Source organism: Enhydra lutris, unplaced genomic scaffold (assembly GCF_002288905.1).
Source record: "Enhydra lutris kenyoni isolate GAN:26980312 unplaced genomic scaffold, ASM228890v2 scaffoldscaffold2, whole genome shotgun sequence".
Taxonomy (NCBI): domain Eukaryota; kingdom Metazoa; phylum Chordata; class Mammalia; order Carnivora; family Mustelidae; genus Enhydra; species Enhydra lutris.
Window position 1 is genome coordinate 8440725 of NW_019154086.1, and position 24816 is coordinate 8465540.

The following is a 24816-nucleotide window of genomic DNA, read 5'->3' on the forward strand; positions in this document are numbered from 1 at the left end:
TGAAAAAGAAAGAAAGAAAGGAAAGAAAGAAAGAAAGACAGACAGACAGAAAGAAAGAAAGAAAGAAAGAAAGAAGAAAGAAAGAAAGTTTCCCTTCTATTCAATCTAACACATAAAACTGAAATATGTATAGGGTCCTTTTAAATCCTGACTTGTCAGGAACAAGGTCCAAAGTTGAATAGTAAAGGCTGAATGAAATATTTTTGTTTTATGGAACAAATTTATGTCATTTAATAAATGAAGTATTTTTATCGCAAGTTTTATGGACTAAGCCCACGTATATTATTTCTGATTTCATTCCTCACTTTCCTGAGCAGAACGTTGGCTGCGGAGGGAAGGCCGAGTAAATAACCTTAATGACTCTGTGGGATTGCCTGTGCATCCTTCCCCACTCCAGGCACCTATGCCAAGAGCCGCTGTGAGGAGTAAATGAGGATTAAGTCATAATAAAAGCACCCAGCACCATGCCGGGCACCAGGGAGAGGCTGAATAAAGCGCCCCTGGGCTGACTCATTTGGATACTTGATCAGATTGGAAAGGAAGGAGCCCTTTTACTTCTAGTGATTATAGTTATAGGTTTCTCTGTCCTACAGCTTCTACTTTTTGTTTCTGGACTGACTTTCTGCTGATTCACTTACCCAGAAGTTTCTTCCTCCTTTGTGCAAGAAGCATACAGCTCTGCCACACTGCTGTCATCACCAGGATTGAAAACCTGGGCATCCAAATGTGGCCTCTTTCTGGAGGCCAGCTTCCCCAGACATGCTCAGCCAGATCCTTCATTTGGCTGATGTAGTCACGTTTGAAATTCTTATACCAGAGCTCTTAACTACAAAATTCCACACATGAAAAGTGGTAACATGTACTAGTTTATTTTGCCATCATTTCCCATATGGAGGAGTCCATCTGACTTTTCACTTGCTTATCTGTTTGGGGTAGCCAACACCCAATGGTGTTGTATCTCTGAGTTCATATCCATTAGATTCAACACACACAAGCAATGGCCATCACTGGTGGAAAAAAACGATTGTGGACATATTCTTTTCCTAGAGCTGCCATAATAAAGCTCCACAGTTCTGGAGGCTAAAAGTCCAAAATCAAGGTGTTATCAGGCATTTGCATCCTCTGAAGGCTCCAGAAAAGAATCCTTTCTTGCTTCTCTCTTGGCTTCTAGTCGTTGCCAGCAGTGCCTGGTGTTCCTTGGCTTACCGCTATATGACTCCAGCTTCTGCCTTCTTCATGATTGGCTTCTCTCTCTCTCTCTCTCTCTCTCTCTGTGTGTGTGTCTATTTTCTATTCTCATGAGGACACCAGTCTTTGGATTAGTGCCCACCCTAATCCAGTAGGACTTCATTCTAGCTCATTACATTTGCAAAGACCTTATTTGCAGATAAGATCACATTCTGAGGTCCCAGGTGGACATGAGTTTTTTTGGAGTCACTATTCAACTTAGTACTGGGGCATCACTGAATAAGTTTCCTCACGGTGCTGAGCTTTTAGCCTCATGTCTCCTCAGGCACTCAAGCCAGTAAATGAATAAATATTATGTGTCTGGGGGACATATATTTACAAAAGTCATGCATGTGGTTCTTGGTCTTGGGACCAACTGCAGTCTGATTGGAAAGAAAGGATACATATGTTTGAAAAGATGACTATAGGTTATCTTTTGTCTTGCTAGAGGAACTCCACTCCCTCTGCCCTTTCCCTTGGGAGGTGGGGTTGCCTCCACGCATCCTGGCTGGTGGCAATATGCATGCACCTGCCCTTTAACAACACTGCATGGGGCATGCAACCTCAGCCACTGCAAGACGGGGCTTGAGTATTGAGATATCCAATCCCATCACATGCAACCCTTCTTTTTTAGCTGGATTCAAAAGACCCAGCAGTTCCCTCCCGTGACCTTTAGTGATGATGGGCTTACTAGAATGGGTGACCATAGAGCCTTGGGAAGAGCCAGGCTCATGGAGGTAGTAATGGGACAATTCCAGGACCCATAGCAGTTCTAGGATCTTGACTTGGGAGAGAGTGGGGATTCTTACCTGTGTGCTCTGCCTGTATGTGCCAGGTATATCCACACACCTGCTGTCTTCTCCTCTTACCACCTGCTGTCTGGTTCTTTCCCTCCATTGGTGTCTTTTCCTCTTCCTCATAGTTTCTGGTCTTCTGGTGACTCACTTTCTTTGTTGCTCTACTGCCTTATTGTTTATTCCACCTCTTTCCCTCTTATGAAACATCTCACAACTACAACTCCTGCTACTTACTTCCTCCGTTCGGACAGGGATCAGATTGTCCTCTACGGTCAGGGGCTGGTCCCTCTCTGGATTCATATCCATTGGTCAACTGACACTGCCAAGGTGCAAACAGTTATGGCTGCTAGAGGGAGGAGGAGGAAAGAGCAGAGGCGATAATGGCAACATCACTGTTTAAGGTTGCCTCTTTAGCAGGACTACAGACAGGGCAGTTTTCTCTGCAGCCCATGGTCTTGGAAGACACCTTAACTAACCTTACCAGCCCTCCACAGGTCATTAGAGAGTGCACGCTGGGACTTGTTCCCCCTCCCCCATCTTTCTGGCTTCATTTATTTATTTTTACTTTTTTAAAAATTTTAGACAACCTTTATTAATAAAAGGTAATGAGATGCCTATATTTTATGTCTCCACTAATTTTATTTTAAATTTTATTTATTTATTTATTTATTTAATCTGTCCTTTTAAAAATTTTTATTTAAAATTTGAATTTATTGAATAAATTCAAATTTATTTAAATTTGAATTTAAATTTTTTAAATTTAAATTCAGTTAGTTAATGTGTAGTGTATTTTTAGTATCAGAAGTAAAGTTCAGTGATAGTACCCAGTGCTCATTACATCACATTGCCTCCTAAATATCCATCACCTAGTTACTCCAGCCCCAACCCTCCTCCCCCTCAGCAACCCTCAGTTTGTTTCCTATGGTTAAGAGTTTCTTATGGTTTGTCTCCCTCTCTGATTTCATCTTGTTTTATTTTTCCCTCCCTTCCCCTATGATCATCTATTTTGTGTCTTAAATTCCACATATGAGTAAAATCATGTGATAATTGTCTTTCTCTGGTTGACATCTTTCCCTTAGCATAATACCCTCTAGTTCCATCCACGTCATTGCAAATAGTAAGATTTCACCTTTTTGATGGCTGAGTAGTATTCCATTGTATTTATATACTATATCTTCTTATCCATTCATCTGTCATTGGACATCTGGGCTGTTTCCATAGTTTGTTTCCATAGTAGACATTGCTGCTATAAATACTGGGGGTGCACGTGCCCTTTTGGGTCACTACAGTTGTATCTTTGGGGTAAGTACCTAGTAGTGCAATTATTAGGTCATAGGGTAGCTCTATTTTCAACTTTTTGAGGAACCTCTATACTATTTTTTTGGAGTGTCTGCAACAGCTTGCAGTCCCATTCAAAGCATAAGAAGGTTGCTCTTTCTCTGCATCCTTCCCAACATCTGTCATTTCCTGACTTGTTCATTTTAGCCATTCTGACTAGTGTGAGGTGGTATCTCATTGTGGTTTTGGTTTATATTTCCCTCAGGCCAAGTGATATTTACATTTTTTTCATGTGTCTGTTAGCCATTTTTATGTTTTCTTTGGAAAAATGTCTGTTGTTCATGTCTTCTGCCCATTTCTTGCTTGGATTATTTGTTCTTTGGGGGTTGAGTTTGGTAAGTTCTTTATAGATTTTGAGTATTAGCCCTGATAAGACATTTGCAAATATCTTCTCCCATTCTGTAGCTTGTCTTTTGGTTTTGTTGACTGTTTCCTTTGCTGTGCAAAAACTTTTGGAGTCCCAATAGTTCATTTTTGCCTTTGTTTCTCTTGCCTTTGGAGACATGGCTAGCAAGAAGTCACAGAATTTGCTGCCCATGTTCTCCTCTAGGATTTTGATGGATTCCTGTCTCACGTTTAGAGCTTTCATCCATTTTGAGTCTGTTTTTGTGTATGGTATACGGAAATGGGACAGTTTCATTCTTTGGCATGTGGCTAATTTTCCCAACACCGTTTGTTGAAGAGACTGTATTTTTCTCATTGGATATTTTTTCCTGCTTTGTCAAAGATTAGTTGACCATAGAGTTAAGGATCCATTTCTGGGTTCTCTATTCTGGCTTCTTTTAGAATTGCTTTTAACAGCTGTGATTTGAAGTGATGCCTCCACATTCACCAAATGTATTGTCAGAAACAGCTTTACCTAAAATCCATCTGTTTATCTATTCTGGGATGTGGTTGAGGATGGGCTCAGTATTTGACTTGGTGACTCTTTATGAAAACCAAGACCCATGGGAGAAATTTCTCCCATGGAGTTGTTCAGAAATTGCTGTGCATTTTCTGAACAACTGGTTTAGGCATGTCTTTGGATATAATGTATAATACAACTCTCTGTGTTTCCTTCTATATTGCCCACTAGAAAGTCCTAGCCTAGTCTGCAGTAGGTTTACATGTCTTTATTATATGGGTTTTATGTATAACCTCTTCATCTCATTTTTTAAAATCTTTTTTCACCCTAAGTAATTGGTTATTTTCTGTCTGCCTATAATGTATATATTTTTATCAGATAGATCACATTTTTGAAATGAGGTGGAATATAAGTACATTTTAAAATACAAACTACACAATTGGTGAAGCTATGGATTCAGGTCATGATCTAATGGTCGTGGGATCAAGCCCCATGTCCGGCTCTGTGCTCAGAGCCGAGTCTGATTGAGATTCTCTCTCCCTCTGCCCCTCTCACTCATTCTCTCTCTCTCTCTCTCTCTCAAATAAATAAATCTTTTTAAAAAATAAAATAGAAACTACTGGTTGTAGTTCATGTGGCAAATATTAAACACCAACTTTTGCCAGTCAACTTGACGAAAATGTATTTCCTGCATTATTTATGTCTATCTAGTAGAAATTGAATGGGTTTAAAAGAGAATACAATCACTGAGGGATAGTGTGGCTCCTGGAAGGATGTGGATAAAGTGGTAAAACTTCTCAAGGTTCCTTATGAACCCATTGCCCGTGTGTCTCAGAGCATGGTCAAACTGAGCCTGTGCAAACAAACCAGGAGTATCATGCTTTTAGGAGAGCAGTCCTTATGGCTGGGGACTCTTTATTCCTCACTGAGGGGTTCATTCACCACAGTTCACACATGTAACTTTTACAAAGCATGAAGAGAAAAACAGCACAGAAAATATGCCACAAGCACCATAGAAATAAGTCGAGTTTATGCTCTTGAAGTTTTTATTTTAGAATTTCAGAAGTGCAGTAAATTATTTTTAAAACAATATTCACAGTTTGTTCAATATAAACAATAAATTATAAAAATGCCCAATTAGAAATAATGTACATACTTGTAGTATTAACTCAGAAATTGTAGGGATTTATCTCAGCTAGACATAACTCAGGGAAATTTCTCTGTCCTGGTCCTGTTCACATACTTTTCTCCTTTTGGCATTTTCCTTCATTGAAATAAATTCTTGGTTATCTGCTTCAAGTGATCTAATGTTTTAAAAATGCCAGATAAAATTCACCGTTCTTAGCTCATCTCACTCTACTACCCTTTGGAGAGAACTCAGAGAAGGCAGGGTCACTCATTTGGACTTTCAACCAGACATATGAGAAAGATGTGTTTGCTGGTAGAGGGATAGGCATAAAATGCACCCTGAAGCCAAATAGACTTTCTAAAAAATTTTTGCATTTGGGATTATCTTTGCACTCTCCACTTAATCTGAGAAATGCAAAGTTGAATGTCATTATTATTTTCTTTACAATGTTATGAAGATTAGGTTATATGAAGCTTTTCATAACAAATTTCAGAACAAATCTCATGTTCTCAGGTGGTCATACCCGGAGCAGATGTTGGGATGCAGAGGGAGTGCATGGATGATTATGGAAAAGGTCCATAATGCAGCAAAAATTCTGTCTCTCCTGGACATACTTAAATGTTAATTTCTTGCCCTTTTAAAGTAGACTGTCATGTATCAAAAACAAAGAAGTGGAAATAGAATTCTGCTACCTAAGATTAATTACAAAGGCCAAAATATCAGAATACCAATATCTTTAGTTCAAGTATTTCTCACGTGCTTTATGTTTATTACCTTGCACAGATCTATATAACTGAACGGTGCCATGCTCAGTGAAGCTCACAAAATTATAGCTTTGATTTAGTGACAGATGAACCTGTTTGGCACTTTTTAAACTATCAACTTCGAATAAGCATACTTTAGAATTTGCAAGCAGACCCTCGAGTTCTTTCCCTGTCTAGTAATGTAACAGCTTCTTTTCATGTATGTCTATCTTCCCCGAAGGATGATATCAATAAATTGGGCAAGCTGTTGATGCATGGCTCTTTCAACGTCTGGACAGTTCACAAGGATCGTTATAAAATGAAGGATTTTATTCGATTTAAGCCCAGCCAGAGGCAAATCTATCTATTTGAAAGGGGAATCGTGTTCTGTAAGATTCGAATGGAGCCCAGTGACCAGGGCCTCGCTCCTCATTACAGCTTTAAGAAATCTATGAAGGTAAAGTGGTCCTGTTACACTGGAGAAGCAGCATGACCCTATGGAGAGGAAAATCGTTATCCTTATTTTAAGGAAAACTGAAGCCTAGAGAGGAGAGGTTAACTTGCCAAATGCCACACAACAGAACTAGACTCCACACCCAGGCCTTTCTAACTCCAACGTCAGAACTTGTCATCAGTCACTGGACTGGGCTAGGGCTGGGATAGAGCTGCCTTCGTGCTAGATGGAGAACAGGGACCATATGGTAGCCTGTCCTGATAAACAAATTAGGAAAGTACCCTCTAGGCAGAGGGGTAAAAGATTTGGTGATTAGAGCATGGGCTGGATTTCATCTCCGACTTGTCCTTCTAAACCACACATCTTTGCATACAAACATTGACAAAGACTCTGGGGGTCTAGGAACCCATGTCCACACCAAGCATCATCTCTAGCCTGTGTAGGAAATATTTCATAGCTGGTGATGAGACTACCCCATCCCCACCCCCATACCACACACATGTGCATAAATGCACACACATACACACATATTTGTGCTCTTGTGATTAAAGTTGTTAATTCTTCATGGTAGCTTTTGTTATTTATGTTTCTTAATGGATACTAATTCAGTTACTATTATGCACAGATTCGTGAAATACTTAGGTGTTAAAGGAGAGATGATCTCTTTGCTTAAAGGTTGAGGGCTCCAGCCTGTCATATAAAAAAGATGCAGTCTGTGTTGTCTCCTGAAAAAGAAAGGACAGAGGACACTGCCACACTGTGCTTATGCTTTATGCTCCCTGGGGCCATTAACAGAGGGCAACAAAACACGTGGAAGGGAGACGGAAGAAGAGAGCTATCAAGGGTAGAAAAAAAACAGAATGGCTGACAGGGACAATTTTAAAATGAGAAAATGGTAGTACAGCACTTTTTCTTCTTTCCATACAATAGTTGGTGACACTGTCAATTCGCCAGCTTGGCAGGGGGAGCAGCCGAAAGTTTGAAATTGCCCACCGAAATGGAACTGAGAAATACATCCTGCAGGTAAAGTTCACGTCTTCCCCATAAGTGTCTGCTACTCTTTCCTGTGTTCCCATGGCTTGGCAAGTGTTTGCTATCTCATTATTCCAGAGGTCACCCAGAGAATAAAAACCCTGTCCAGTTAATGCTCCAGGTGGTCTGATATTCATAGTATCTTCCTATCTACCACTTGCAGGCAGCTTCAAAAGAAATCAGAGACTGTTGGTTTTCAGAAATAAGTAAATTACTGATGGAACAACAAAACAATATTAAAGGTAAGGTTACCTTGCTAAATTTAGCCTGGGGATTATACTGATTTCAACTTTGTGGTGGGTGTGCACACTGGGGATATTGTTGAAGGCAATGGCTGGCCAGGAAAAGAACTGTGGGTCCCATTTTCATGGTACCTGGAAGCACCTGTGCTTGTTTTACATTGTGTGGGTTTTTTTTTTCCTGTGGTTGTGTGTGGATGTGTGCCTTTCAGCTGTGTTCCCCCCACATACCTAATTGCCAAGATCAACTTTCTCAACACCACGTTGCAAAGCTACCCAAGATTATGCGAATGATGATTTAAATGGCCAATACTGCTTTCAGAAGCTGTACTGCTTTTTTTTTTTTAAGCTGAGATATAATTAACATACCATAAAATGCACTCTCTTAAAGTGTGCAATTCCATCAGTGTTAGTCTATTCACAGGGTCGTGCAGCCTCCCCAGAACATTTTCATCACTCTCCCCGGCAAAAAAACCCGGTACCCATTAGCAGTCATTCCCCATCTTCTCCCTTCTCCCCTCTGCCCCTGGCAACCACTAATCTACTTTCTATCTGTATGGATTTTCTTATTCTCGGCATTTTACATAAATGGGATCATATAAAAAATGACACTTTCTGTCCTGTTTCACTTGGCATAATTTTTTCAGCGTTCATTGGTGTTGTGGCATGACTCAATATTTCATTCCTTCCCATGGTTGAAATATAGTGCATTGTATGGTTATGGCATTTTTGTTTATCTATTCATAAGTTGATGGATATTTGGGTGGTCTCCATTTTTTAGATATTATGAATAATGCTGCTAAGGGAACTTGTGTACAAGTTTTTGTGCGAACCTCTGAAAGAGTATGTATGTATATAAATAATAAATAAATGCTGGGCCATAGTCAATCTATGTTAATTTCTGAGGAACTTCCGAATTGTTTTCTAAAATACTAGCACCATTTCTTCTTTGTACCCGCATTGCATAAGTGTTCCATCTTCTACCCCTCTCACTAACACTTGTGATTGTCTTCCTCTTTTTCTCCCTCTCCTTCTTCTTCTTCTTACCACCCCAGTAGGTGTGAAGTGGTAGCTCATTGTGGTTTTGATTTGCATTTCCCTAATGCTGGTGATATTGAGCATCTTTTCTTGTGTTTATTGGCCATTAGTATATTTCCTTTGAAGAGACATCTATACAACTTCTTTGACCATTTTTTAATTAGGTTATTCGTCTTTTTATGGTTGTTGTAAAAAACGATTTATATATTCTGGGTATTAGATTCATCAAATATATGATTTACAAATATTTTTTCCCATTCTGTGGGATGTCTTTTCATTTTCTTGGTGATGTCTTTTGAAGTACAAAAGTTTTTAACTTTGATGAAGTCTAATTTATCTGTTTTTTCTTTGGTTGCTTGTGTATTGGTGTCATATCTAAGAAACCATTACCTAATCCAAGATTTACACCTATGCTCTTCTTTAAAAATTTAGTTTTAACTCCTGGATCCATTTTGAGTTAATTTTTATATAAGACGTGAATTAGGAATCTAAGTTTATTTTTCCATATATATATACATACATATATATATGTATGTGTGTGTGTGTATATATATATATATCCTGCTGTCCCTGAACCATTTGTTAAAAAGACTATTCTATTCTCCACTGGATGGCTTTGGCACTTGTTATGGACTCAAGTGGCATAACTATGTTTGTGTTCCCCCAAAATTCATTCGTTAGAACTTTACCCAATGGTAATACCCAATGGTATGAGAAAGTGAAGACTTTGGGAAGTAATTAGGAGTAGATGTGGTTATAAGAGTTCAGCCGTCACAAATAGGATTAATGCCTTTATAAGTGCCATGAGAGAACTTGCTTCCTCTGTCTGCTCTCTGCTGTGATGAGAATATAATGAGAAGTCACCAATCTGCAACCCAGAAGAGGACCCTTGCCAGAATTCAACCATGCTGGCACGGAATCTCAGACTTCCAAGCCTCCAGAACTGTGAGAAATAAATATCCGTTGTATATAAGCTGTCCAGTCTGTGGTAATTTGTTACAGCAGCCCAAACTAAGACAGCACCCTTGTTGAAAATCAGTTGGCCATAGATACAGAATTCTTGGTTGACAGTCATTTTCTGTAAGCATTTTGAGTATGTCATGTCATGTACTGTTTTGTGGCTTCCATAGTTTCTGATAAGAAATCAACTATTAGTCTTACTGAAAATGTCTTGGGGCACCTGGGTGGCTAAGTCGGTTAAGTGTCCGACTCTTGATTTCAGCTCAGGTCATGATTTCAGGGTCATGATATCAATCCCTGCACTGGGCTCCATGCTGGGCATGAGCCTGCTTGGGATTCTCTCTCTCCCTCTGCTCTGCCCTTACCCCAGTGCATGTGTATGCTCCCTCTAAAAAATACATATACAGGGGAACCTGGGTGGCTCAGTTGGTTAAGCCTCTGGCTTAGGCTCAGGTCATGATCCCAGGATCCTGGGATCGAGTCCCACATCAGGCTCCCTGCTCCGTAGAGAGCCTGCTCCTCCTCCTCCTTCTGCCTGCCGCTCTGCCTACTTGTGCTATCTTTCTGTCAAATAAATAAATAAAATCTTTTTAAAAAATACATATGTATGTAAAGATCAGAGATAAATTTTTTTTAAATGTCTTGCATGTGACAAGTTGCTTTTCTCTTTACTGCTTTCAGATTCTTTATGTTTTGACAGTTTGATATGTCTAGATGTAACCCTCTTTGAATTTATATTTCTTGGAGTTTGTAGATAGATCATTTGGATATGGAGATTAGTGTTTTTCATCCAATTTAGGAAGTCTTCAACCATTATTTCTTTAAGTATTCTTTTAGCCCCTTTGTTTCTGTCTTCTGGGATTCCCATTCTGTCTATGTTGTATGCAATGGAGTCCTACAGATCTTTATGGCTATGGAAATTCTATTTCATTCTTTTTCTTTCTCTTCCTCAAACTGGATAGTTTCAATTGACCTATATCTAAGTTCCCTGACTCTTTTCTGCCTGTTCAAGTTTGCTTTTGGGCCACTCTGGTGAATTTTTCATTTCAATTATTATACTTTTCAAGCCAGAATTTCTCTTGGCCCTTTCAAATATAATTTCTATTTTCTCAATATGATGAGAGTTTGTTCTCATAATTTCCTTTAGTTCTTTTTTATGGATTCCTTTAATTCTTTGAACAGTTTTTAAATAGTTGATTTAAATTCTTGGTCTAGGAAGTCTAATTATCTTCAATTCCTCAGGGACAATTTCTCTTGATTGCTTTTTTTTTCTTTCTTTTTTCTATGTATGGGTCATGCTTTCTTGTTTCTTTACATAGCATACAATTTTTCTGTTAAAAACTGGACATTTATTTATTTTTTTAAAGATTTTATTTATTTATTTGACAGAGAGTGACACAGCAAGAGAGGGAACAAGCAGGGGGAGTGGGAGAGGGAGAAGCAGGCTTCCCACTGATCAGGAAGCCTGATGGGGTATCAATCCCAGGACTCTGGGATCATGACCTGAGCTGAAGGCAGACACTTAACGATTGAGCCACCCAGGTGCCCCCAAATCCCCAAATTGGACATTTAATAACACAATGTGGCAATTTTAGAAATCCAAGTATCCTCCATCTCCAGTGGGTTTTGTTGGTATTGTTTGTTGTTTTTATTGTTTGTTTGGTAATTTTTCCAGTCTTTGCCAGGAGCGTGTGTGGATATTGGGGTGCACTTTCAACACACCTTCAACACACAGCCAAGCAGGTGACAATTCCACCTTAGCCTTCACTTCCTGTTTGTTCACAGCCCCAAGCTCTCTCCCCACTAGAGATGAGAGCATAAGGCCTTCTTAGATTTGTCCTGAAAATGCACACAGACTTGGGCATTTATACATGCTCCCAAATATTTCTAGATTCTCAGAAATATTTGGGAGCTTTTCAAAGCCACTATGGACCTATCATTCCCAAGTTTTTCCTTTTAAACTTTTGATTAGCCTTTTTTTGCCTCAGCTGTTATCCAGTGCCTCGGGCAGCCAAGAAGTTAAAAAATTGCCTCTAGTAATTGTCTACAAATGCCCCCGGAGAGAAGGCTTTTCACACTGTGCTAGCTATGAATAGGTCTAATAAAGACAGCCTTGTAAGTAGGGTGTTCCAAGGAACCCCTAAACAAGTCAGATAATGATAGTTCTCTGGGAATGAGACTTTGAACAAACTTTAACCCTATTCTGCCCCCTCCTATGGCTGCCAGATTGCTAATTTTCACTGTGACTGCAGGCTGTTGATTTCTAAAGCTACCATCAAGAAGGAGGGGGTAGGATCTCAGAGTCCTGGGATCGAGCCCCGCATCGGGCTCTCTGCTCTCTAGGGGAGCCTGCTTCCTCCTCTCTCTCTGCCTGCCTCTCTGCCTGCTTGTGATCTCTCTGTCAAATAAATAAATAAAATCTTTAAAAAAAAAAAAAAAAAAAAAAAAGAAGGAGGGGGTAGGTTGGGAACAGGGCAGCTAAAAGGCCACAAAGCTCACTGTTCATACCAAGATTCAGCCATTTCTCTTGAATAAGTGTTCTCCTCGTTGCTGTAAGCCTTTGCTTAATTTCTAGTGTTCTGAAAATATTGTTTCTGACTACTTTTGCCAGTTTTTTCTATGTTTTCATGGAGGAGAGAATTTTTGAAGGTATTTTTTCTACGCTATTTTCATAGGTATTACTTGCTGTATAGTTTTATTAATTAGGAATCATCTTTGAGTAGGCATTGCCCTTTCACATTTGTTTTTTCAGTTGATCCTCATAGCAGTAGGGATAGTTGGTAGGAAAATCCACAAGCTGCATCAGTTGAGTTCAGATATTTCCTTCAGGTAATGTGAGAGCTAAGAAATGCTAGTCTCATGTGGAAAATTGATTTCCTATCATTTATAATGACAATGATTTGTGTGTTTGGTAAGGAAAATTGTGTAAATATGAAAAGATAAACTTTGTCCTCAGAGGCTTATCAGGAATGCAACCATTTCACATTCTTTCTGTGTCTTCTCTGACTATTAGTTGGACAGGAAGATAGAAGGGTGGGTATGCATGATGAGATGAGGAAAAAGATAACCTAAGAATTGTGACTGGAAAACCACCACATCAGTTTTCTGTCACAACAACTGAGTGATGTAAGCTCATTATTTAAACTATTGGCCTTTGCCAAGAAATAATAACTACATTGTATAGTTTATTTTAATTTATATAAAGGTAAGATGGGGAAACACTATGATTTACTCTTAATACTGTGCTAAATACACATTAAGGTAATTGAGCATGAATGCTCTGGAGGCATAAGACAGGAAGATGTAACAGCCCCAGCAGAAAAAGTTACTTCTTTTCCCCCAAAGCAACATTCTAGTCACAAGATTTGTTCTAGAAATCTTTACTATAGTTATGCAAAAGATGTTTTAGGGATAGCCTGCATTAGAATTACTTGCAGGGCTTGTTACAAATGTAGATATCTGGGTCCTACCCTAGAACTGTGGAATTAGGGTAGCTAGGGTTAATGCCTTGAGATATGCATTTTATCTTAATAAAGTTTCTGGGCAGAGGCCTTAAACTATTTTTTAGAAGATTTTATTTATTTGTTTGAAAGACAGAGAGAGAGCAGGAGGAGAAGCAGAAGGAAAGGGACAAGCAGACTCTGCACTGGGCATGGAGTCCAATGCAGAGCTCAATTCCAGGACCCTGAGATCATGACCTAAGCTGAAACCAAGATTCGGATGCTTAACCAACTAAGCCATCCAGGTGCCCCAAACTATTATTTTTAAAACAACTGTATCGAGGTATAATTAACATAGTAAAGTGCACTTATTTAAAGTATGCAACTTAATAAGTTTTAACACATGTACACAGCTGTGAAAGCATCACCACAATCAAGACTATGAACACATCTATCACCCCCAAAAGTTTCCAAATGCCCCTTTGTATTACCTTTCTCCTGCCCTTCCCTTATCCCCCATTGCTTCCCAGGTGGTCACTGATCTTCTTTCTGTTACTATAGATTAGTTTGATTTTTTTATCATTCCATACAGAGAATCACACAGTATGTACTTTGTTTGGTCTGGTTTCTCTTACTCAGCATAATTATTTGGAGATTCATTCCTGTTGGTGTGTGTAACAATAGTACATCCCTTTTAAGTGAAGTGTGGTATTCCATTGTTTGGATATAACCCGATTTCTTTATTCATTTACCTGTTAATGAATATTTCCACTTTCTTGGGCTATTTTGAATAATGCTGCTATTAATGTTCAAGTATGAATTGTTCTTGTGGACATGCATTTTTGTTTCTCTTGGGTAAACACCTAAGAGTGTAATGGTTAGGCCATATGGCAGGCACATATTTACCTTTTTAAGAAGTTACTATTTTCCGGGGCGCCTGGGTGGCTCAGTGGTTAAAGCCTCTGCCTTCGGCTCAGGTCATGATCTCAGGGTCCTGGGATCGAGTCCTGCATCGGGCTCTCTGCTCAGCAGGGAGCCTGCCTCCTCCTCCTGTCTCTCTCTCTGCCTGCCTCTCTGCCTACTTGTGATCTGTCTGTCAAATAAATTAAAAAAAAAAAAAGTTACTATTTTCCAAATTATTATTTATTCCCAGAGTAGCGTGTGAGAGTTTCACTGGCTCCACATTCCTCACCAAAACTTGCTGTTGTCAGTCTTTTAATTTTAAGCCAGCCTTATAATAGGTGATGAACAGTATGTTATTGAGATTTTAGTTTGCTTTTTCCTAGTGACTAATGGTTAAGTATCTTTTCATGTGCTTTGCTATCCATATATCTTTTTTTAATGAAGTGTCTATTCAAATCTTTTGTTCATTGTTTTCTTATTCTTATGTGTTGAGAGGTTTATTCTTATATACCATAGATATAAATCCTTTATTAGATTATGTTTTGCAAATATTTTCTTTTGGTGTGTGGCTTATCTTTTCATAATCTTAAGAGTATCTATTGGAGGTGCTTGGCTGGCTCAGTTTTAGGGTCTTTCAGGATTGGTGAGTTCAAACCCCATGTTGGACATGGAGATTACTTAACTTTTTTAAGAGTATCTTTTGAAGAACAGAAGATTTTAATTTTGATGAAATCCAAGTTTAAAAAAATTTATGGATCATATTTTTGGTTTGTGCCTAAGAAATCTTTATCTAAGGTCACAAAGATTATCTCTGTAGTTTTAGATTTAGGTCTCTAATCCATTTTGAGATTTTTGTTTATTTTGGTAAATAGTGTGAAATGTGGATCAAAGTTCAGTTTTTTGTTTATTGGTGTCTAGTTATTCCATTACCATTTCTCCAGCTGACTATTTATATAAGTGAATCCATTTCTGGATGCTCTATTCTGTCCCATTGATCTATTTGTCTATCCTGACATCTTTACTCTACTATCTTGATTACTGTAGATTTATAATAAGCCTTAAAATCCAATCCTTTAACTTTGCTCTACCTTTTAAAAAAGTATTTAAATTCCACTTATTAGCATAGAGTGTAATATTAGTTTCAGGTGTTACAACCAATGACTCAACACTTACATGCAACAGCTGGTGGTCATCACAAGTGCCTTCCTTAATCCTCATCACCTGTTTAACCCATTTTCCCCTACTTTCCCTCTGGCAACCATCACTTCATTCTCTGTAGTTAAGAGTCTGTTTCTTGGTTTGCCCCCCTTCTCCCTTTGCTCATTGTTTTGTTTCTTAAATCCCACATATGAGTGAAATTCCATATATGAGTGAAATTGCATGACAAGTTATATTTGTCTTTCTCTGATTAACTTATTTCCCTCCAGTTCCATCCATGTCCTTGCAAATGGCAAGATCTTGTTCTTTTTTATGGCTGAGTAATATTCCATTGTGTATATGAATGTGTGTGTATGTGTGTGTGTGTACATACTACCTCCTCTTTATCCATTCATCAGTTGATGGACATTTGTGCTCTCTATATAGTTTGCCTATTGTTGATAATGCTGCTATAAACATCGGGGTGCATGTACCCCTTTCAATCTATATTTTTGTATCCTTTGGGTAAATAGCTAGTAGTGCAATTTGTGAGTTGTAGGGTAGGTCTATCTTTAATTTTCTGAGGAAACTCCATACTCTTTTCCAGAATGACTGCACCAGTTTGCATTCCCACCAACAGTGCAAGAGGGTTTCCCTTTCTCCACGTCCTCACCAACATCTGCCGTTTCTTGCATTGTTGATTTTAGCTATTCTGACAGCTCTGAGATGATATCTCACTGTAGTTTTGATTTGCATTGTTCTGATAATGTGTGATGTTGAGCATTGTTTCATGTGCTTGTTGGAGATCTATATGTCTTCTTTGGAAAAAATGTCTATTCATATCTTCTGCCCACTTTTTAATTGGATTTTTTTGGGGTGTTCAGTTTTATAAGTTCTTTATGTATTTTAGATACTAACCCTTTATCAGATATGTCATTTACAAATATCTTCTCCCATTTCTTAAGTTGCCTGTTAGTTTTGTTGGTTGTTTCCTTTACTGTGCACAAGCTTTTTATTTTGATGTTGCAATAGTTTATTTTTGCTTTTGTTTCCCTTGCCTCAGGGAACAGATGTAGAAAGAAGTTGTTGTAGCTGATGTCAAAGAAGTTATTGCCTGTGCTCTCTTCTAGGATTTTTATGGTTCCAGGTCTCACATTTAAGTCCTTAATCCATTTTGAGTTTATTTTTGTGTATAATATAAGTGTTCAAGATTCATTCTTTTGCATGCTGCTGTCCATTTCCAGTTTTTCCAACATCATTTGTTGAAGAGACAGTCTTTCTCATTGGATATTCTTACCTGGTTTGTCAAAGATTAAATGACAGTATATTTGTGTATTCATTTCTGGGCTTCTGTTTTGTTCTATTGATCTATGTGTCTAGTTTTGTGCCAGGAACTTCTGTTTTGATTACTACAGCTTTGGTTTTGGTGCAATTATAAATAATAATGATTCCTTAATTTCTCTTTCTGCTGCTTCATTATTGGTGTATAGAAATGCCATGCAGCAACTTTTTGCTAGACAGGTCTCCAAAGGCAAATTAAACAAAAACAAAAATAAACTGTTGGGACTTCATCAAGATAAAAAGCTTCTGCACAGCAAAGGAAACAGTCAGAAGGCAATCTATAGAATAGGAAAAGATATTTGCAAATGTATTATCAGATAAAGAACTAGTAATATGAAGAAATATGAAGAACTTATCAAACTCAACACCCAAAAAGCAAATAATCCAGTCAAAAATAGTCAGAAGACATGAACAGACATTTCTCCAAAGGAGACATATGGCTGACAATGAAAAAATGCTCCACATCACTTCTCATCAGCAAAATACAAACCAAAAAACCACAATGAGATACCACCTTACACCAGTCAGAATGGCTAAAATTAAGAAGACAGGAAACAACAAATCTTAGTGAGGATGTGGAGAAAGGGGAACCCTCCTACATTGTTAGTGGGAATGCAAGCTGGTACAGCCACTCTGGAAAACAGTATGGATGTTTCTTCAAGAAGTTAAAAATAGAGCTACCTTACAATCCAGCAATTGCATTACTAGGTGTTTACCCCAAAGATACAGGTGTGTTGAAGTGAAGGGCGCCTGCACCCCAGTGTTTATGTCCACAATAACCAAACTGTGGAAGGAGTCGAGATGTCCTTCAACAGATGAATGGATAAAGAAGATGTGGTGTATATATACAATAGAATATTACTCAGCTATCAGAAAGGATGAATATTTACCATTTGCATTGATGTGGATGGAATTGGAGGGTATTATGTTAAATGAAATAAGTCAGTTGGAGAAAGACGATGTTTCACTCATATGTAGAATGTAAGAAACAGTGCAGAGGACCATAAGTGAAGGGAGGGAAAACTGAATGGAAAGGAATCAGAGAGGGAGACAAATGGTAAGAAACTCTTAATTATGGGAAACAAACTGAGGGTTGATGAAAGGGAGGTGGGTTGGGGGAAGGGGTTACTAGGTGATGGGCATTAAGGAGGGCATGTGTTATGATGAGTGCTGGGTGTTACATGCAACTGATGAAATGTTGAACACTACGTTTGAAACTAATAATGTACTATGTGTTGTGTTTAAATTGAATTTAAATTTTTAAAAAAGAGAGAGAAAAGAAGGGAAAAAAAGAAATACAACAGATTTCCATAGTTTGATTTTGTATTCTGTGACTTTACCAAATTCATTTTAGTTTCTAGCATTTTTTTGGAGGAGTCTCTGGTTTTCTATATATAATATCATATCATCTGTAAACAGTAAAAGTTTGACTTCTTCCCTGGCTATCCTATTTGGATGCCTTTTATTTCTTTTTGTTGTCTGCTTGCCGTGGCTAGGTCTTCCAGTATTAGTTTGAATAAAAGTGGTGAGAGTAGACATCCTTGTCTTGCTCCTGACTGTAGAAGGAAAGCTCTCAGGTTTTCCTCATTTAGGATGATACTAACTGTGGGTTTTTCCATATGTTGCCTTCATTATGTTGAGGTATGTTCCCTCTATCCCTGCTTTGTTGAGGGTTTTTGTCATGAATGGATGTGTACTTTGTCAAATGCTTTTTCTGTATTTAGTAGAATGGTCATATGGTTCTTATCCTTTTTTTTTATTATTATTAAGGTGATGTATCATGTTGATTGATGTGTAAATACTGAAACCAGGAATCCTGCAACCCAGAAATAAATTCCACTTTATCATGGTGAATGGTTCTTTTAATGTATTGTTAGATTTTGTTGAGGATTTTTGTATCTATGCTCATCAGAGATATTGGTCTGTAGTTCTCTTTTATGTGTGTGTGTGGTATCTTTATCTGGTTTTGGTGTCAGGGTAATGCTGGCCTCAAAGGATGAATTGGGAAGCTTTCCTTCCTCTTTTATTTTTTGGAATAGTTTGAGAAGAATCTGTATTAACTCTTCTTTAAATGTTTGGAGAATTCTACAGATAGCTGTGAACCTATCTGGTCCTGGACTTTTCTTTGTTAGGATTTTTTTTATTACCGATTCAATTTCTTTGATGGTTATTGGTCTGTTCAAGTTTTCTGTTTCTTCTTGTTTCAGTTTTGGTAATTTATATGTTTCTAGAAATTTATCCATTTCTTGTAGGTAGTCCAGTTTGTTGGCATATAGTTTTCCATAATATTCTCTTATAATTGTTTGTATTCTGTATTTGTATTGTTATTTTTCCTCTTTCATTTGTGATTTTATTTATTTGGGTCCTTTCTCTTTTTAATAACTCTGGCTAGAGGTTTATCAATTTTATTAATTTTTCAAAGAACCAGCTCCTGGTTTCATTGATTTGTTCATTTATTTTAGTTTCTATACCATTTATTTCTGCTCTAATATTTATTATTTCCTTCCTTCTGCTGGCTGTATGCTCCATTTATTGTTCTTTTTATAGCTCCTTTAGGTATAAGATTAGGTTGTTTATTTGAGATTTTTATTGCTTCTTGAGGTAGGCCAGTATTGTTATGTACTTCCCTCTTGGACTGGTTTTGGTGTATCCCAAAGGTGTTGGACTGTTTTGTTTTCATTTTCATTTGTCTCCATGCATTTGTTAATTTCTTCTTTGATTTCCTGGTAGACTTGTTCATTGGTTAGTAGTATGTTGTTTAACCTGTGTGTGTTTGTGGTCTTTCCAGATTTTTTCTTGTGGTTGACTTCTAGGTTGACAGCATTGTGGTCAGAAAAGTTGTATGGTATGACTTCAGTCTTTTTGTATTTGTTGAGGCCTGTTTGTGACCTAATATGTGATATATTCTGGAGAATGTTCTATGTGCACTGGGAAAGAATGTATAGCCTGCTGTTTTAGGATGAAATGTATCTGTTAAGTCCACTGGTCTGGTGTGTCATTCAAAGCCATTGTTTACTTCTCAATTTTCTGGTTAAATGATCTGTCCATTGATGTAAGTGGAGTGTTAATAGCTCCTATTATTGTTGTATTATTATTGATTATTTCCTTTATGTTGTAAATTGTTTTATATATTTGGGTGCTCCAATGTTGGGTGCATAAATATTTGTAATTGTTTTATCTTCTTGTAGGATTGTCCTCTTTATTATTATTATTATTTTTTAAAGATTTTATTTATTTATTTGACAGACAGAGATCACAAGTAGGCAGAGAGGCAGGCAGAGAGAGAGGAGGAAGCAGGCTCCCCACTGAGCAGAGAGCCCGATGCGGGGCTCGATCCCATGACCCTGGGATCATGACCCGAGCCAAAGGCAGAGGCTTTAACCCACTGAGCCACCCAGGCGCCCCTGTCCTCTTTATTATTATGTAATGCCCCGCTTTGTCTCTTGTTATAGCCTTTGTTTTAAAGTCCAGTTTGTCTAGGGTACCCAGGTGTCTCAGTCAGTCAAGCATCTGACTCTTGATCTCAGCTCATACCTTGATCTCAGGGTCATGAGTTCAAGTTCTGCATTGGGTTGCACACTGGCATGGAGCCTACTTAAAAAACAAACTACAGTTTGTCCAATATAAGAATTGCTATTCCTGATTTCTTTTGACATCCATTTGCATGATATGTGTTTTCCAACCCCTCACCTTCAATCTGCATGTGTCTTTAGGTCTAAAATGAGTCTCTTGTAGGCAACATGACATGGGTCTTGTTTTTTGTTTTTTTTTTTTAATCCATTCTGATACTTTGTGTCTTTTGATTGGAGCATTTAGTCCATTTACATTCACAGTAACTATTCTGTGGTTGTTTCTGGAGATTTTCTCTGATCCTTGAATACTTTTCTCTCTTTCATGTTTTGCTGATTTTCTTTAGTGATATATTTGGACTTATTTCTCTTTATTCTTTGCATGTTTATTAGTATTTTTTGATATATGGTGACCATTAGGTTTGTATATAACCGAAAATCGTAGTCTATATTAAGTTGATAGTTGTTCAAATTTGAACCCATTCTTTTCTCCTCTTCTCCCCATGTTTTAAGTATAGTTATTATCTTTTATTTCCTTTTTTGTGAGTTCCTTGACTGATCTTTACAGAAAAATTCATTTTTTTACTGATTTTGTGTTTCCTGGCATTCTATTGTCATTTTTGTTATCTCCTTTCCACTCAAAGAGTCCCCTTTAATATTTCTTTCAGAACTGGTTTAGTGGTCACAAGCTTCTTTAGTTTTTGTTTGTCTGGGAAACTCTTTATCTCTCCTTCTATTATGAGTGAGAGTCTTGCTGGATAGAATATTCTTGGTTGCAGATTTTTCCCATTTAGTACTTTTAGTATATCATGCCACTCCCTCCTGGCTTGCCAAGTTTCTGTTGAAAAATCTCCAGCTTAACCTTATGGGTTTTCCCTTATAAATTAATGAATTCATTTGCTGCTTTTATTATTTTTCCTTTATCACTATATTTTGCAAATTTAATTACCATATGTCTTGATGTTGGACTGCTTTTGTTGATTTTAATGGGAGTTCTCTGTGTCTTCTCACTCTGGATGTCTCTTTCTTTCCCCAGATTAGGTTAGTTTTCAGCTATTATTTCTTCAAATAAATTTTCTGTCCCCTGTCTTCTCCTGGGACTCCTATAATATGAATGTTATTACATTTGATGGAGTCACTAAGTTCCCTAAGTCTATTCTCAGTTTGCATATTTTTTCCTTCTCATTTGTTCATCTTCCTTCCTTTCCATTATTTTGTCTTCCAGGTCATTAGTTCATTTCTCTGCTACTTTCAGCCTGCTTTCATTGAATCAACCATGTTTCTAATCTCATTTATTGCACTCTTCATTTCTGATTGATTCTTTTGTAGCTCTTTTACCTCTGTGGTAAGGGTTTCATTGATGCCTTCTGTTCTTTTCTCAAGCCTAGTGAGTATCCTAATGATCATTTCTTTAAATTTTCTATCAGGCATGTTACTTATATCTGTTTTGCTTAGATCTCTGGCCATGGAGCTATCTTGTTCTTTCATTTGGGTTGAATTCTTCCATCTGGCATTTTTGTCTAGGTTTCTGTCTTCTTCTCTATGTTTCTGTCTTCTTCTTCTCTATGAAAAACCAGTTATATCTTCTGCTCCTGAAAATAACAGCCTGATAAAGAAGAGGTCATGTAGTGCCCTGGGCCTGGTGCTCCAGGTGGTATCTTCAGTGTGTGCTGCATGCGCTCTGCTATTGTGTTCTGGCTACTCTATCCTTTAGGCCAGTCATCTGCAGAGGTTCTCCTTGCCTGCTGTGAGTAGTGATTGGTCCCTGACCTGAATGTGGCAGGTTTTAACTAAGTGTGCTCTGGTCTGCTTGTGAAATGAGACCTGTCACCACCTCCATCAGAACTGAGGTCCTGCAAAACTCTCTGAGTGGGAGATGTGGTGTGGGCAAGAGTTTGTACTGGTCTCCTGGGAGAGGAGACCACCAAGCTAGGACTGAAGCAAGTGTGCCTGAGAAGAGTAGATCCCCTGGAGTGCAAGGGTTGGGGCTTGGTGTAAGCTAGTTAGGCAGCAAGTGTTGGAATTACTTCCTGCAGGTGGTTCTATGTTTATGCTGAGGGGCAAGGGAGGGCAATGATACAAGTTATCTCCTTTGTCCCCAGAGAGGCATCTCCACAAATACTGCCTCTCAGGGACACACTCTAAGAAGAGCAAATAATCTCTCCACTGCATGCCTCAGGCACTGTTCAGATGACTGTTGCCACACTGTATGGTCTGGGGTTGTTTGCCTGCCTTCTCTCCAGGAGCAGCTCAGTGCTCTCCTGGCCCTATCCCAGCCAAGACCACTGACCTTTACAATTCCAGGCTTTCAGCCCTGCTGCTTGCAAGAACTCATGAAAATTCAGCCCCTCTCATTTTCCAAGCCAGTGTCTATGGGGAAACATTCTGCTTATTCATTCCTCTGTGTGCTCCTCTCTCTCTCACCCTTCTCTGTGATCATGACTTCCTTCCCTTTGCAGCAGCTGCGATCTGTTTCTCCCCTAAACCACATCTCTGCACTTGCTACCTTCCTTCATGTGGCTTTTTCTCTCCCTTTAGTTGTAGAGTTTGTTCCGTCAGTCTTTAGGTCAATTTCTGGTGTATTTAGGATGATTTCACAGTTATCTAGTTGTATTTGGGGGATGAGGTGAGCCTAGGGTCCTCCTACTCCACTTCCATCTTCTGTTTTTCCTTTCTAAAGTTGTTTTGGCTATTCTACATTCTTTATCTTTCTGTATGAATTTTAGAATCAGCTTTTCAATTTCTACAAAAAAGCTTGCCGAGATGTTGCTTGGTACTGTGTAAAATCTATAGATCAACTTGGTAAGAAAAGACATCTTAACAAAATTGTGCTTAATTGACAATTTAGATTTTAACTGAATCATGTTGCCCTGCTCTAACCCACACAAAAATGATATGTGTTTGTTATGAGGACATGGCATTTATTTAGTTAACAATTCAGAAATACATTCTCAAGCTCTTCTCAAGTCCTAGCACTGTGCTCCCTATGTTGTGACAGGAATGTAAAATCTAGATAAGAAGCAGAACCCCACATGGAATATTCCCCAGAACAGATCTCATGATAGGCCAAAAACAAGTCTCAATAAATTTAAGAAGATTTAAATCATATCAAGCATCTTTTCCAACCACAACAATGTGAAATTAAAAATCAAGGAGTGTCTGGGTGGCTCATTCAGTTAAGCATTCGACTTTTGATCTCAGCTCAGGTTATGATCTCAGGGTTGTAAGATTGAGCCCTAGGATTCTCTATCCCCTCTCCCCCTGCCCCCCACCAAAAAGCCAGTTACAGGAGGGGCACCTGTCTAGCTAGTCAGTAGAGCATGCAACTCTTGATTGCAGGATTATAAGTTAAAGCCCCATGTGGGGTGTAGAGATTACCTAAGAAAGACAAAAATTGGGTGCCTGGGTGGCTCAATTGGTTAAGTGTCCAACACTTGATTTTGGCTCAGGTCATGATCTCAGGGTCATGAGATCAAGCCCCACATTGGGCTCCATCATGGGTGTGGAACCTGCTTGAGACTCTCATTCTGGCCCTCCCCCAACTCCCCGCTCATGCCTATGTGCATGAACTCTCCCTCTCTCAAAAAAATTAAAAATAAATAAATAAAAATCTTTAAAAATCAGTTACAGGAAAAAACTAGAAGAAACACAAAAACATGGAAGATAAATACCGTGTTTCTAAACAAGTGGGTCATGAAGAAATCATAGTGAAAATGAAAAAAATACCTGCAGACAAATGAAGATGGAAATGCTACAGTTAAAAATCTTTGTACCACAGCTAAACCTCTTTTAAGTGACACAGATGTACCTCAAGAAAGAAAAGCAAATCTCAAATAAACAATTTAACCTCACACATAAAGGAACTAGAGGGCACCTGGGTGGCTCAGTTGGTTAAGCAACTCTTGGTTTCAGCTCAGGTGATGATCTCAGTGTTGTAAGATTGAGCTCTGTGTGGAGCTCCATGCTCAACACAGAGTCTGCTTGTCCCTTTCCTTCCCCTTCTGCTTCTGCCCCTACTGGTGCATTCATGTGTTCTCTCTCTAAATGAATAAATAAAATCTTTAAAAACAAGGAACTAGACACTGGGTGTAGAGCAAAAACAATGAATTCTGTTACGCTGAAAAGAAATTTAAAAAAAAAACAAGGAACTAGAAAGATAAAACAAAATCTAAAGTTAGTAGAAAGAAGGAGGTAATATAGATCAGAGTGGAAATAAATGGAATAGAGACTAAAAAAAATAGAAAGGATCAATGAAACTAAGAGTTGGCTCTTTGAAAAGCTAAACAAAACTGATAAACATTTAACTGAGCTATTCAGGAGAAAAAGAGAGAGGACTCCAATAAAATCAGAAATGAAAGAGCAGTTACAACTGACACACGAGAAATACAAAGGATTATAAGAGATTACTATGAAAAATTATATGCCAACAATTTGAACAACCTAGAAGAAATAGATAAATTCCTAGAAACATACCATTTTCCAAGACTGAATCAGGAAGAAATAGAAAATATGAACAGACTAATTACTAGTAACAAAATTGAATCCATAATGAAAAAAAACTCCTAAAAAACAAAAGTCCAGGACCAGCTTCACAAGTGAATTCTACAAAACATTTAAAAAAGAGT

At 38.2% G+C, this 24816-nt stretch overlaps 1 protein-coding gene across 4 annotated transcripts in view; it reads left to right on the forward strand.

Annotated features, from left to right (window-relative positions):
- The window catches only part of LOC111151235 (MCF.2 cell line derived transforming sequence-like 2), a 282214-nt gene that overhangs the window by 239676 nt on the left and 17722 nt on the right, over positions 1–24816 (forward strand). For all 4 annotated transcript variants that reach the window (XM_022509077.1, XM_022509067.1, XM_022509087.1 and 1 more), the window contains 3 exons: positions 6320–6535; positions 7463–7555; positions 7728–7806. In XM_022509077.1, coding sequence (XP_022364785.1) covers positions 6320–6535; positions 7463–7555; positions 7728–7806 — 388 coding nt within the window. The remainder of the gene's footprint in view (positions 1–6319; positions 6536–7462; positions 7556–7727; positions 7807–24816) is intronic.